Source organism: Monodon monoceros, unplaced genomic scaffold (genome assembly GCF_005190385.1).
Source record: "Monodon monoceros isolate NGI ecotype Baffin Bay Population unplaced genomic scaffold, NGI_Narwhal_1 Super_Scaffold_12, whole genome shotgun sequence".
NCBI lineage: Eukaryota > Metazoa > Chordata > Mammalia > Artiodactyla > Monodontidae > Monodon > Monodon monoceros.
The window spans coordinates 67,227,154-67,240,317 of NW_021703768.1; the positions used below are offsets into that span (position 1 = coordinate 67,227,154).

Genomic DNA, 13,164 nt, shown 5'->3' on the forward strand with positions numbered 1-13,164 from the left:
AATCAACTATACTTCAGTAAAACAAAAACAGTACTTATTGAATGCCTACCACATGTCAGGTATTGTGACAGGTATTTAGTTAGGTACTGGACAACAGACTGAGAAAGTAGAAAAAGGCAAATGTGGTTCCATCCCTCCTGGAGCAAATAATGTAGCATGAAGACACAACTTCCAATAGAGTGTGATAATGTGACAGTGAGAGAATTACAGGGGACACAGTAGTATCCAGAAGAGAACTTAAGCCAGATTTAGTGTGGGATGGAGCTGGCAGCAAATCCTTCCCAGAGGAAAGTGCATCTAAACTATAGTTGAAGGATTTAACCAACAGAAGGTTGGGGATGCTCTGGGCAGAGGTGCTCTCTCCATTCTTTTCCTCTAGGAAGAGCACATTTATAACGGAAGGGGAAGAGAGAGGTAATGTATGGTTTGAGAAACTGAAGCAAATTTAGAAGTGTGGTAAGAGGTGAATTGAGGCCAAATCACGCCAAGATTTTGAGGCTATCTTAAGGAAGCTGCACTTGATTCTGAGGCTGATGGGGAACAACTGAAGGGTTTAAATAAAGGAGTAAAAGAATCACATCTACATTTTAGGGAAAAAAAAAAAAATCACACAGGTTACAATTTGGGAAACAGGTTTTTAGAGAGTCAGACCAGAAACCAGAAGGCTGGTTAGGAGGCTTCTGCAAAAACCAAGGTGAAAGAGGGTGGCAGACCAGATGCTGGAAGTGGCAGTGGGGATGGTGAGAAGAAAAAGAATTTTAGAGAAGTTGAATCCTTTTTTCAGTAGTTGAAATAAATAGTACTCACTAAATTGGCTAATGTGAGTGTGTGGAGTTGGTGAAAATGAGGTTGTCAGGAAGATAACAGGCAGAGGAAGGGTGGCCTGGAGGACAGTGGGAAGCAGCGGCTAGAAGGATGAAGAAAAACAAAGTGTGGTGTCCTGCAAACCAAATAAAAGGAATGGTTTATGAAACAGGTAATGTCTTAGGAGCAAGAATAGTGTGTTGCTCACTCATGTGCCATCGCTATTTATCATGGTATGTGACGCTTCAGAGGTATATCACAAACATTTGTCAAATGAACGATTTAATTTAGTAGTACTGCTACATATAGGCAAGGACATGAGGCTGGGTTCTGGGATGAGAAATATGTCCTGTATTACATATATATATATATATATATATATATATATATATATATATGTATAAAGCCTACCTTCAAAAAGTTCACAGAACAGTAAAAGGAGAAAGACATAATTAACCATTATGTATGGTAATGAAAGAACTAAATAAAGCTTCAGATCAATAAAGATCCAGGTAGAATGTCAGGGGACAGTAAAGAAAAAAAGTGAATATTTCTGTAAGAATAGGGAAAACTAGGGTCAAGAAAGAAGAGACTATTGGAAATTTCAGGTGACTTGGTAAGAACAGTTTTACATGTGGCAAATCTGGTTTGATGAGGGGTGACATTTGCTATTGTAATTGTTTTCATGATTTCCAGAAATACAATGAATTACCACAGTTTTGAAACTCATACATGCAGCATAAAAATCAATAAGAGGAGAACACATCTTTCAAATAAAATGACCTCATTATAGAATTAAGCTGTCTTACTTTTCTTTGCTACAGAAGACATTAACAAATTTGTTCATACTTAAAAGTCATACTTAAAAGTACTCCACAAATAAGTGCGCTGCAGGAAGGTTGTTTTAAGAAGCACTGACTATAATCTTACCTCATTTGCAAATGATAAACAGACTGCAATGTCTATGCTTTCCTTCTTCAAGCAAGCTTTCTTATGAGAATGTAATCAAATTGCTCCATTGCTTAGCAACCACAGATAAAAAGCTAATAAGTCATGAGTCATGATTCTATGGGAAGAATCTGCTGGTCAGTGGCATGATTTCAAGGCGGTTTGGATGCCTGCTGTGATGCTTTCAAACCAATATTGACACAAAGCATTAGAATAGATGAGAGTTAAAATGCAAATCCTCTCATAATCAATCAAATTGACCTATATGTAGTGTGATTTGGTCCACCCTGCTGCATCAGTCTGACAGTAGCATCTATAAATCAACATCAGAGTAAAAATAGAACATGAAAACGGATTCATAAGGAATTTTTGTTTTACCCATTTAGTTAAGCCACAGAGGAAGGCGCATTTAAACCAGTATGAAGATAATGACTCTGATATTTATCTAACCAGCAGGAAATCTTCTAAGGAAGAGGAAAAGTGGATAGTGAGACATTTTTAGAAAATATTACCTGTAACCATTGTGACTGGTCATTGTGGCCGGAGGTCCAGGCATTCACTTTGCCCTGCTTGTCCAGCCGAGCTTTCCTTGGTTCCCAAGTGAACATGTCCATATTGAGAGTTCTGAAGACGCTGGAAGCAGTGATCTGATAGTCCTGTATGTGTCCTGATTTCATCCCCAGAGGCTCAGAACAGCCTGGAAGAAAATGAGAAGGGCTCTATGAGAAAAATAATTTATCATGCTGGGAAGTTTTCTGCATTCATGTTGGAGAGGCAAGAGAAGATTAAGCATAATGCTATTCATTCCCCCAAAGAGAGAGCATCTAAATTCAAAAAAAGGCTATAATCAGAAATAAATCGGGAACAAAATCGAAAAACAAGATAACCAATTCAAGCTATTTTGTCTGAATATATTTTGGAAAAATTGAAAACAAGACAGACAATTCAAACTACTTTTCTGTGATAGATGATTTTGCAAAATGAAAGCAATGCTGGAATGCTCTCTCCTGTCTTATTACTGATAACCTCATGACGGTTTCCCAGTTTTCAACAGTTTCATTTTGTCTTTAAAAATGGAACATTTTCTCAGAAAGGATATTTGGTTTTCTTTTATTTGTTTTCATAATACTGAAAATGAAAATTCCCTCAGTACAAAGTCATTTTCACAAACTGCTCCAATGGTATATCCTAAACTGGACAGCATTTGTTTTCCAAGAAACCTGTTAATCATTATCACTGATTCTTATAATACCAACATGGCTTCTTCTGGAAGATAGGAAACTAATATTTATTCAGCATATACCATATACCTCACATTGTGCTAGTGTAGAATTTAAACTAACAGATAACAGAAAAAAAAATAAGCTAATTCTAGCAAAACCATTACTGGACAAGACTTTTCATACATTTTTATGTTTTAATCATACTCCATAACCTCTAGTATTGGATATTTTTTGAAGATTTTCAAATCTGCCACATATATTTTCAGGTTTGACATGATACAAAATTTGGGTTTGTCTGTCCTTGAAAAATCTTGTATGTATGTATGTACCTATATACATTATTTCCCAATGTTGAATTGCAATTGTGACAAAATTACATTCACAAAGCTTGTAATGGAAAGTATGATTCTATTATCATATTAGCAAGAGGCTGAGTCTTCCATATGTAAAATTTTACCTTTTGGCCAAGGAACACACAGGTAAGTTTGATCATCAAGAAAGCCAAGATAAAATAGGAGACTTCTCTGATCAATGTCATCTCCTCATACTCTGCTAATGCCCTACATACTAGCTGTGTGGCCTTGTACTCGTTATTTAACCGCTTTGTGCCTCAGTCTTCTCATCTATAAAATGGTGATAATAATCAAAATTATACTAAAAAAGTCTTCTAAGGAATTAGTTGATAAAGTATTTAGAAACAGTGTTGGCATATAGCTAGCATTCAGTAAACGTTAGCTACTTTTATTATCTCCATAAATCTTATTCCAACAGATGACAGTATTAAGTCCCCAAATCAGCATACCAGTGAGTATTAAAGAATATCCTATGATTGGCTGCAATTTCTGAAACTAGACCATTTTCAGTCCAGGCTCTAAGAGAGGTGGTTTAGAATTTTTCACTGATAAATATAATTCTTAATTACAATTCCTTGCTTTCTGTCCTAGTCCATCTAGATCAAGTCTTCCTTCTTGAGGCTCCTCCATATTTGCCTTCACCTCCACCTTCTAGGAAATTCCTATCCTATGCAAACATGACAGAGACTGACATAGAGGGCTAGCCAATTGGATGTCTTAGCTCAAGTTTTGTTGAGCTGCAGGCATAGGAGACCTATACCCCAAGTTCCATGATATAAGTAGTTCTAAATCCTCAATACAAATTCTGAAAAAGAAAAATTTCATGACAAAAATCTCAAAGATTTTAGAAAGTTCTAAAGTCTTAATAGCATGCTCTTTATCTTCAAGCAGTTCTAAGGTAACGTGCATTGTCTGTATTATGGATTTCTGAGTTTTTCTTCTGTTATCACCACCAGTCCCCCACCTTGACACTGGAATCTTCGTACAATTGCTTGGCTTGCAGAAGAGACACAAAGGAAAGAGACACAAAGTTGCTTTTCTCCTTTTTGAGATGTAACATAGTTTGTGAAGTATTGGATAGAAAAGGCATACCTTTACTTTGACCATTTCTGCTTAGTTATAGAATTCATTTCATTACCCACTCTGCTGTCTAGTACTCAGCCCAGGGAAGTGCTGAATAATTTGTTCAAAGAATGAATGAATGACTATTCTTCTACTAATTATGGTCATGATCCATTTCATTCTAAACATCTTAAATCATATTTCTTTTGAGAATTTAGGGGAATTTTCTTTGTAAGTATCTGGAAAAAGATTAACTGCTATCTTCTAGGCAGGCTGAGAGCTCTTATAACAGTTTATTGAATACAATAAGGCAGCCTTGGGCTTTACAGCATTGTACTGGATTGTGGGAAATAGTTTGGTACATTCTACTAATGTTTATTTCCAAGTGTTATAGCTAACATCTCTGTCAATTTGCCTCACACCACCAATTTCCCTTCCCATCCATATGATTTTATATGTATAAATTAACTCTTTTACCAACATGGAGAGCACCTGAACAAAATGAGGTATCAACAACAAAACTGATTATTTCTAAAGTGAGGTGGTGCCCTAGCTTTAAATTTTTATTAATTTTTTTGGCCACACCACAGGGCATGTGGGATCTTAGTTCCCCGACCAGGGATCAAACCCGTGCCCCCTGCATCGGGAGTGCAGAGTCTTAACCACTGGACCGCCAGGGAAGTCCCACTGTTTTTTAAATTTTTATTTATTTATTTTTTCATAAGCATTCATTAAGAGATATTATTCTCTGCATATACTTTCAAAATCATTTTGTGGGGTTGGGAGATGAGGTGTGGCTTCTTTTTGAAAACATAAAAATCCGTAAAGGGTCAGGTGTAACCTCTTGTCAAACTTGAAAGTAAAATATATTCATATCTTAGGGGTGTAACTGTGCCATGTCTGAGAGACTGGCCCTCATGAATCAAAGGACTGAAAAATTGGGGAAGGCGATGTTGTAGCAACTAAAAAGCATGGGACTTAATAGCAAACTTCATCATGCTGTGGCTTCCCTTGATTGCTTTATGATGAATGACTTACGGATGACACTGGCCTGTGGTGATATAGTGACATGCAATATAAACACCGTGCAGCAATAATTCTGCTGAGATTTACTGGTAGTCAATAAGCCAGTTCAAATTACCAAAATAAGGAAAACATCCCCATTACAATAATTAATGGTACTAAAACTGTATGTTGATTGCTTCATAAAAGACACCCATATATAATATGAAAATATGATTCTTAAAATATCAATAGATTCACTCATCTGCCCAAATGTCTCTAACTCCTTTGAATGTAATGGGTTCATTTAAAGTTTGGTTGTTTTTTAATAGTAACTTCTGTTTCCCTGAAAATCATTCCCTTTCTTAACATCACAAATAAACCCAAGAAGGGAAATAGATAAAGTGTGCGTTTTAACCTATATGCAACATTTTGAAATGAATAAAAAGCTCTCAGTTGTCTCTTTTCAGGGATGTGTCCTATTTTTAACTAAACGGCACTTCTGTAAGTATGACAAAAGTCTCTCGTACTTGGAGGTTACACTAAAAAGTGGGGCACACATGAATTTTTAGTTTTCTTAAAAACACAGTGGTTTGAACAAAATCTCAGGCCAAAGTGGCAAAGATAGTTTGTAAATGTTGATGATAGAAATATAAGAACCACCACCAAAAATATAGCACAGTGAAATGCCTAGACAGATTTTCTGTTTAGTTCAGAATCTAGCTAGATTGAAAGTGAATGACTGTGAGATCCACTCATAAAGTCTTCATCTTTATATCTAGTCCTGATGCTCCTGGAAGACAAGGATTATTTAAATCTGAGTCCCTTGATAGATTATCTTTGTGTTTGAAAACCACTGTTCGTACAATAAGGAGGTTGTTAGAGAAGAATGATCTAAGAATGAATTTATAGTAGCAATCTTGGTTGTAAAGTATTGTCTCTTGGAAGCAATGATAAATTTACATGTTTCATAAAACCTAAAAAAAAAAAAAGACAAAACTAAATTCTTATGGTAGATGTACAAAGATAAAGCTTACTTTTCTATGCCATATAGCCTAAATGTAACTGCAATTTATGAAGTCAGGCAGATTCCAGTTTTTACTGAAATTTTGTCATAAAACATAAATCATAGTTACTATTAAAATCAAGAAGGCACATTTATATTTGACAAAAGTTTCCAATGAAAATTTGTTGTACTTTCTTTGACCACTCAAAGAAATACATTGCCCCTTCTACATTAATTCTATTCTGTAGCGTGTTTTAGAACTTGTTTATCCTCCTCTCTCTCTTTCTCATTGAACCAAGCCCTAGACATTTTGTAGCAGAAATGAACATCTACGAGTGCTGAAAAATTGCAAGTTCGTAACACATTACATACAAATATACTTTTTTTTCCTTTAAAGAGAGTACAGAAATACATAATATGAGACTCACCTGACAGTTCACATCCAAGAAGCTCCATTCTCAAAGTGCAGTGTCTTCGACAAACTTGGGGATAGAGTCTCACATACTGAGCTTTTATGGGGGGTGTGAAAGAGTTAGCATAGGGTGTGTTGTTATCAACATTTCCACGGAACACCTATGAAAAGAGATAACATAGAGTTTAAAATTATTAATTGCAACAGCTTTTTTTAAAAAACTATTTTCATATATTGACCCTATATCCTACATACACAACGTAATCTCTCAAAGATTGGATTAAATAATCTAGGGGTCTGGAGCATTTAGAAAGCACCTTGCCATGAGAAGTGAATATAAATATAATTTTCTGTAAATTCAATATTTAATACCTTTCTACAACCTTAGTATTTTATTTTTCTTCTATTGATATAAATAAAATATAATGCTTTTTTCCCTAAAAAATGACAACAGGCCTATAGACAGAATCCTCATTAAAGCTGTAAACCACTGTGACCTATGGCTTAATCTATACCCTACTATGATGGTCGTTTCAATTTAAGGCCAGTCCTTCAGACTACCTTAATCTTTCAACTTAATCTGGGACAGGGGTCTGTCTGCTCATTTTGCTACTTAGTAATTATAGTTTTTTTGTTTCATTTTGTTTTTAGGAACCAGACTTCACTATTGCTTCCTGATCACTCAGTTTCTCTAATACTGTGATCAGATTTATGACATTTTAGGGTCTGATTCCTCAAGATTACTTCCTTATCAGTCTGTCCCAGATAAGAGACTCCTAATTCTTCATATATATCTCCAGTGAAAAGCTAATTTCTCTCTAAAAATTAAGTGCTAAAATGTGTTATTTTTAATTCCTTTAAATCTCACTCTCATTTTACCCTCTACATAACCTGGTAATCAGAAAACCTATTTAAATTCATTTAAGAAGGTAACTTAAAAAATCGTTCATAAAATATATGAGAGTCTAGTCTAATGACTCAGTTTTAAATGGAATGAGCTGCAGTGCTGATTTTTTTTAATTAAAAATTGGGAGTAAAACTAATTAAAAAATTAGAAATATCATATGAAAAGGCAAAGGAGACATAGAATATTATATCCATTTCTTCTAAAATATTTTATTCTGCTAAATAACAAAATTTTCTTCCAATATGAAGTATATAAAGATATTTATGTTTTCTATAACTTTGTGTTTTTCTTTAAAAATTATATTTTTTCTTTAAAAATAATAGTTTTGATCTGTATTTATTTGATTAAGGAGAGTGTTAATCTGTCAAAACAATAAAATGAAATATTGAAAGCTGACTGTTGTTAAAATAAAACTTAATTTCATACACAGGACTATGCTAACCTTGTGATAAAGTGTTTATAGGACCACCAGTTAAAATCTGAGAAAGATTTAAAAGGTAGCTACTGTACATTGATAATTTGGGATAACACCGTACCCTCTCCACACCACTGGTCCGATTAGAAGAATCAAATTTATTTTCAACAGCATAAGACTTCTGTTGAATATTCAGTAATCATTTGGTAATCCACGATCATTTATGGGAGTTTACTTTCAAATTAATAATGTCATGTAAGTCTTACCATATCCTCATTGGTGCCTTTCACTGTGTACATTGCCCAAGTCTTTCCATCATTACTATAGGCAATTTTGTAGGATTTTGTATACTCTGGGCTTCCAATCCTCTTGGCTCCTTGAGTAATCACACCAGTAACTCTCATTTTTCTTTGTAAATTTATCTGAGGAGACAAGGCATAATCAACTATAATTTCATTGCTTTCAGGATAATGATGCTGACAACAAATTTGAAAATGGAACATTTTTATTTATTAGTAAAGATTTTAAATAATACAAAACAAGCATATATCAAGCTTAGCTTCAAAATGTCTTTCTCTGATGGTATACTTTTTTTTTTAAGTAAAGCAATATGTAGGAACAAGATTCGAAAAGGGCAATGTGTCCCCAAAATATAAGTACTGAAAGCATTTGGTTGATTATGATATGTAAGTATGAGTTAGCAAAGTAAAAAATGAGAATGCTGTCTTCTCAAAATAACCTCAATGACATTACTATGAAACTAATGTCAATATAACTGTTAATGTGTCTCAACTGCTTTAGCCTTCAAGAAATTTCCATTAAAATAAAACATGCAAACCTCTTCGAGAAGTTTGAGTATTAGAATAAGAAAAGATAAAGACAACAATGATGGCAAAAAACAAGTACAAAAGTATCTTCAGTTTCTCAATCTTTATACTGTAGTCTCTGCTATGGGTTGTGTAAGTACACACTGGTCATGGAGGGTTTTTCACCAAATACTTCTCATTTCATTATATGGAGATGTTCTAACTGATATTTTCTCTCCATTCCAAATCACCCTACAATAGTTTGCTGCAGCATAATTGTCACCTAATAAATTTTTCAACATTTTTCTCATATTTAAATAGAAATCTCCTTTTGACACAACATAATCATTCATTAAATGCTACCATGTAAGAAAAATACTTTCTCCATATAAGGGCAAACATTAAAAATTGTTCTATTCACTTTCAAATGCCTTTATGATGTCTATAAAATCTTAAGCTCAGTAGAAAGGTACTGTTTCAATGTTCTTGACAAATCACTATAAAGCTCTCCTCTCCACCAATTACAAATCAGAATAATTTAAATCTGTTATACTATAATATTGTTAATAATTCAGAGACCATTTCCTGAGAAAACCAGAAAATCTTCAGATTCATGTAAGTGATAAGGATTTTCCACTCTCTGACGGGACTATAAGAGTTAACATTTGAAATGGCGGAGGATGTGCATGAAGAAACCAGCGCCTCTAGAATTTTTGTTTTTATATGATTAAAAACAGGTCATACATTTAAAAAGTCAAAAATTGGAACTATGAAAGCAATCATTAAAGAGTTCCCACCCCAGACAAACACTGTGACTCATTAAAAGACCTACAATGTTTTATTTCCCTGGATTTATAGATTTTAAATGTGTTAATGTGTTAAGGGCAATCCTGAATCCTGCATGTAGCCAGTGCCCTTTCAAGCTTCTGAAAGGTTGCTAACATGGCATGGTCCACCTTCCTCTCTATTCTGAGTTTCCCTAAGTCTCATCTTCCCTCTCTGATGGTTCTTCTCCAACTAGTGCTCATAAAACGAGTCTCTGTCTTACTCATGTATAAAGAAAATCTGGAATTTGGATGAGTTAAAGAACTGGGGTGAATGGTCCCCAGCCTCTGACTGGTGAGCATATGCCCATGTTTCACTCTTGTAAAGCAAACCTATAAACAACATTTTTGTTTTTAAATTCTGGGCCTGTGGTTCCTTTTTTCTGCAACAGTGCGAAGTGAGTTGACTCATATATCTGATTTTGCTTTTCTCATTTTAATACTTAAACATCAAAATTACTGACATGAATACATTTGATGTCTCATTCTTGTTTGGAGGTACAAATAAAAGAATACTCCCCATGAAGGTAAATTTTACTTATTACTCTTTTATCTCAACTAGTTCTCTAAGGGTGATTTTGTAATTTTAACTGTGAGATTTGGTAAAGGTAACCTCCGAAAGAGGCTTTATCTCTATGTTAGGTAAATGAGCACATTGCTATGAAAGAGCCATATTCTTCCACTATCGTAGGTATAGCATTCTTTTTTCAAATGGAGACTCTTCATAGTCTAAATCCTTCTAATATATATAACATAAACAGTGGACACTATAAATCATGTTTCCTCCCATTTTGGAAGCCAAATTCCACACTTGATACTGCTGAACATTCCTTTTTCATTATCTTTTATCTTGTAGATGGCCAAATTATCTCTGCTAGAATTTTAGCTGATGAGCTGTAGACTAATTTTCTGAAGCTTAAATTATGTAACAATCAAAAAATGAAAATCTGAGTACATGTTTCTCTCTAAGTCATATCAGAAATGATGTTTTAAAAGATTCCTGTTTGCTCTAATATTTACAAGCTCTGAATATATATCTCAAGGAGCTGGAATTCCAGAGAGTAAATAGCACCCAACTTGGGTGGAATCTACTTTTAGTAGGTATTTGTAATTAAATATCAGTACTGTTTTCATCAAATAAAAAATAACAACCAAAAAGTGATTCATAGAATACTGGTTCAGGGATTATTAGCAATTATTAGGTTTTAGGCTTTTGAGTTCTCCTGTATCTAGCATTATTGGAGTGTGGAATCTGAAATCTACCAGTGAACGTCTCATATTCGTTATGTTAAAATCCATTGGTTTATCTTGCACTTTGAATGGGTCTTTTACCCATGCATGGTTTTGTAAAATCACGCATTGGTCATTTGGAAAATATAGACTCACGGAACTATGTGGACTCTCTAAAAGATTACACATTTTATTATATAATATCAAAAAGTGACATTCATTAATATCACCACCAATTTCATTAAAAAATCTTAAAACACTGGAAGCTCTCAAGCTCACACTGGCAGTTACATTTTTTCCAAAATTCTAATTTTCCCTTGAAATTTCAAGTTATATCTAGCAACAAATACTGTCAGTTGTTTTCCTTAATGTGGCAGGACTACTTTGTTCATTTTCAAGAAAATATCTGCCAAATATCCAGGTATGAATAGTCATGGTTTGTCAGTTGTTCTCTGAAGTAAACATCATGTTCAAATAAGGAGGGGGTAGTTCAGCTTGCGAATCACACAATCTCCCAAGTGCTTTTCCTCGAGATCATCCTCATAGCTCAGTACTCAGCAGAAGTGCTTTATGTGTGTTTCCCATGTCATCACGCAGAATATTAAAGACATGGCCAACATCGGCATTTAATAAAATTAATGATCGTTACTGTTTCATCAAGGACATTCTTAAATGAGCTGGAGTTTTCTTTTTTTTTTTTGGCCTCCAGCGTCTGCATAATGGGGGTGAATACAAAGACTACTAGTACAGTTTGATGCTACTGTCTTGATTTGTGCTAAGGCTCCAGCAATTTTACTCGCCATTGTTCTGTGGCAACAGTACAAATGTAAACACAGTGAAGATGGCAAAGAAAATCTTACAATTATTGTGGAAATAGTGTTGACCTGTGAACTTCCTGGGTGGGACTTTGGGGGGTCCCTGCCTTCACAAGACATATGGGTACTTCAAGTTCAGTTGAGAACTACTGATGTGAAATATACAAGGGGTTATTACAAACACACACACACACACACACACACACTCCAAAGAGATGAAAAAAACAACAGAAAACGGAGCAAAGCATATTAAAGGGCAATTCAGAGAAAAGGAAATTCCGACAGTTAAATTTTCACTATTAATTAAATAAATGCAAATTAAATAAAAAGAGCAATTTATAGTGAACAACGTATAGCCAGAATGATGAGATAATATCAAGTATTGCTGAAGTATTCCTCTGGTGATGGCGGGAGTTGTTATTAAAATTAACCTATTCCTGGGTATTCCTCCCCCGACCCCGCAAATTTCTGCATAGGTGCTCAATTAGAAATGCACACACATATTTATTGTAGAATTTTTTATGTTAGCAAAGAAGAGCAGCTTAAGTGACTATCCCTAGAGGAACAGAGATTTAAAATATAAAATATATGTGTGCACATGCATGTGTCTGTGTGTGCTTTTGCACACATACACAAAAGCATACTTTCTGAGAGTCAGAAGTGATGAACTGGATTCATACATAACCATCTAAAAACATAAGAATGTGGAAAAAACCAGAATGAAATATACACAACACCATTTATGTAAATTGAAAAACAAATACATATACAACATAACATCATGCACTTTCCCATAATTCATGTGTCTAAATCAACCCAGGAAAGGTGAAATGAAAGATTACACATCGACTCTTCTAAGCTGAGTTTCTATAAGAGAAGAGGAATGAGACAGAAGGTGGGGAATGAGTAACAGTGCCAGGAAATAAGGAGGTTCATCCTCAAATCAGTGCTGGCAAAAGATATTCAAAGTGGGGGAAGGGATCATTGGTTCCTCTCATTTCCTCCTCTGTTCTCAAGGAAAAGGACTTAAGTATGGCCATCTGATGTAAGAGTACCATTACATACAATTAATTACCATTAATTTAATGAGATCAATCAATTTAATAAGATCAATCAATCAATAAGAGAAATAAATGCCTGATTCATAACTTATTATTAGGAAAATCATATTAAAATCAAACACTTAGTGGTTGTTTACTTCATGATTATTGGGGCACACAATCAGTAGTCTGTGAGTTGCTACGGAAAAAATGCAGGAACGTTATTACCAAAAGTTTCTAGTTAAAAATTACAGGGAATTAGACTCCCCTGTAATTTACATTATCTTATTAACATAAAGTAGTTTTATCGATTGCAT

General features: G+C 34.4%; 1 protein-coding gene across 2 annotated transcripts in view; it reads right to left on the minus strand.

Moving 5' to 3' along the window:
- Positions 1-13,164, minus strand: part of EDIL3 (EGF like repeats and discoidin domains 3) — a 420,308-nt gene that overhangs the window by 119,071 nt on the left and 288,073 nt on the right. For both annotated transcript variants that reach the window (XM_029218099.1, XM_029218098.1), the window contains 3 exons: positions 8,399-8,554; positions 6,827-6,971; positions 2,265-2,449 (listed from right to left, as the gene is read on the minus strand). In XM_029218099.1, coding sequence (XP_029073932.1) covers positions 2,265-2,449; positions 6,827-6,971; positions 8,399-8,554 — 486 coding nt within the window. The remainder of the gene's footprint in view (positions 1-2,264; positions 2,450-6,826; positions 6,972-8,398; positions 8,555-13,164) is intronic.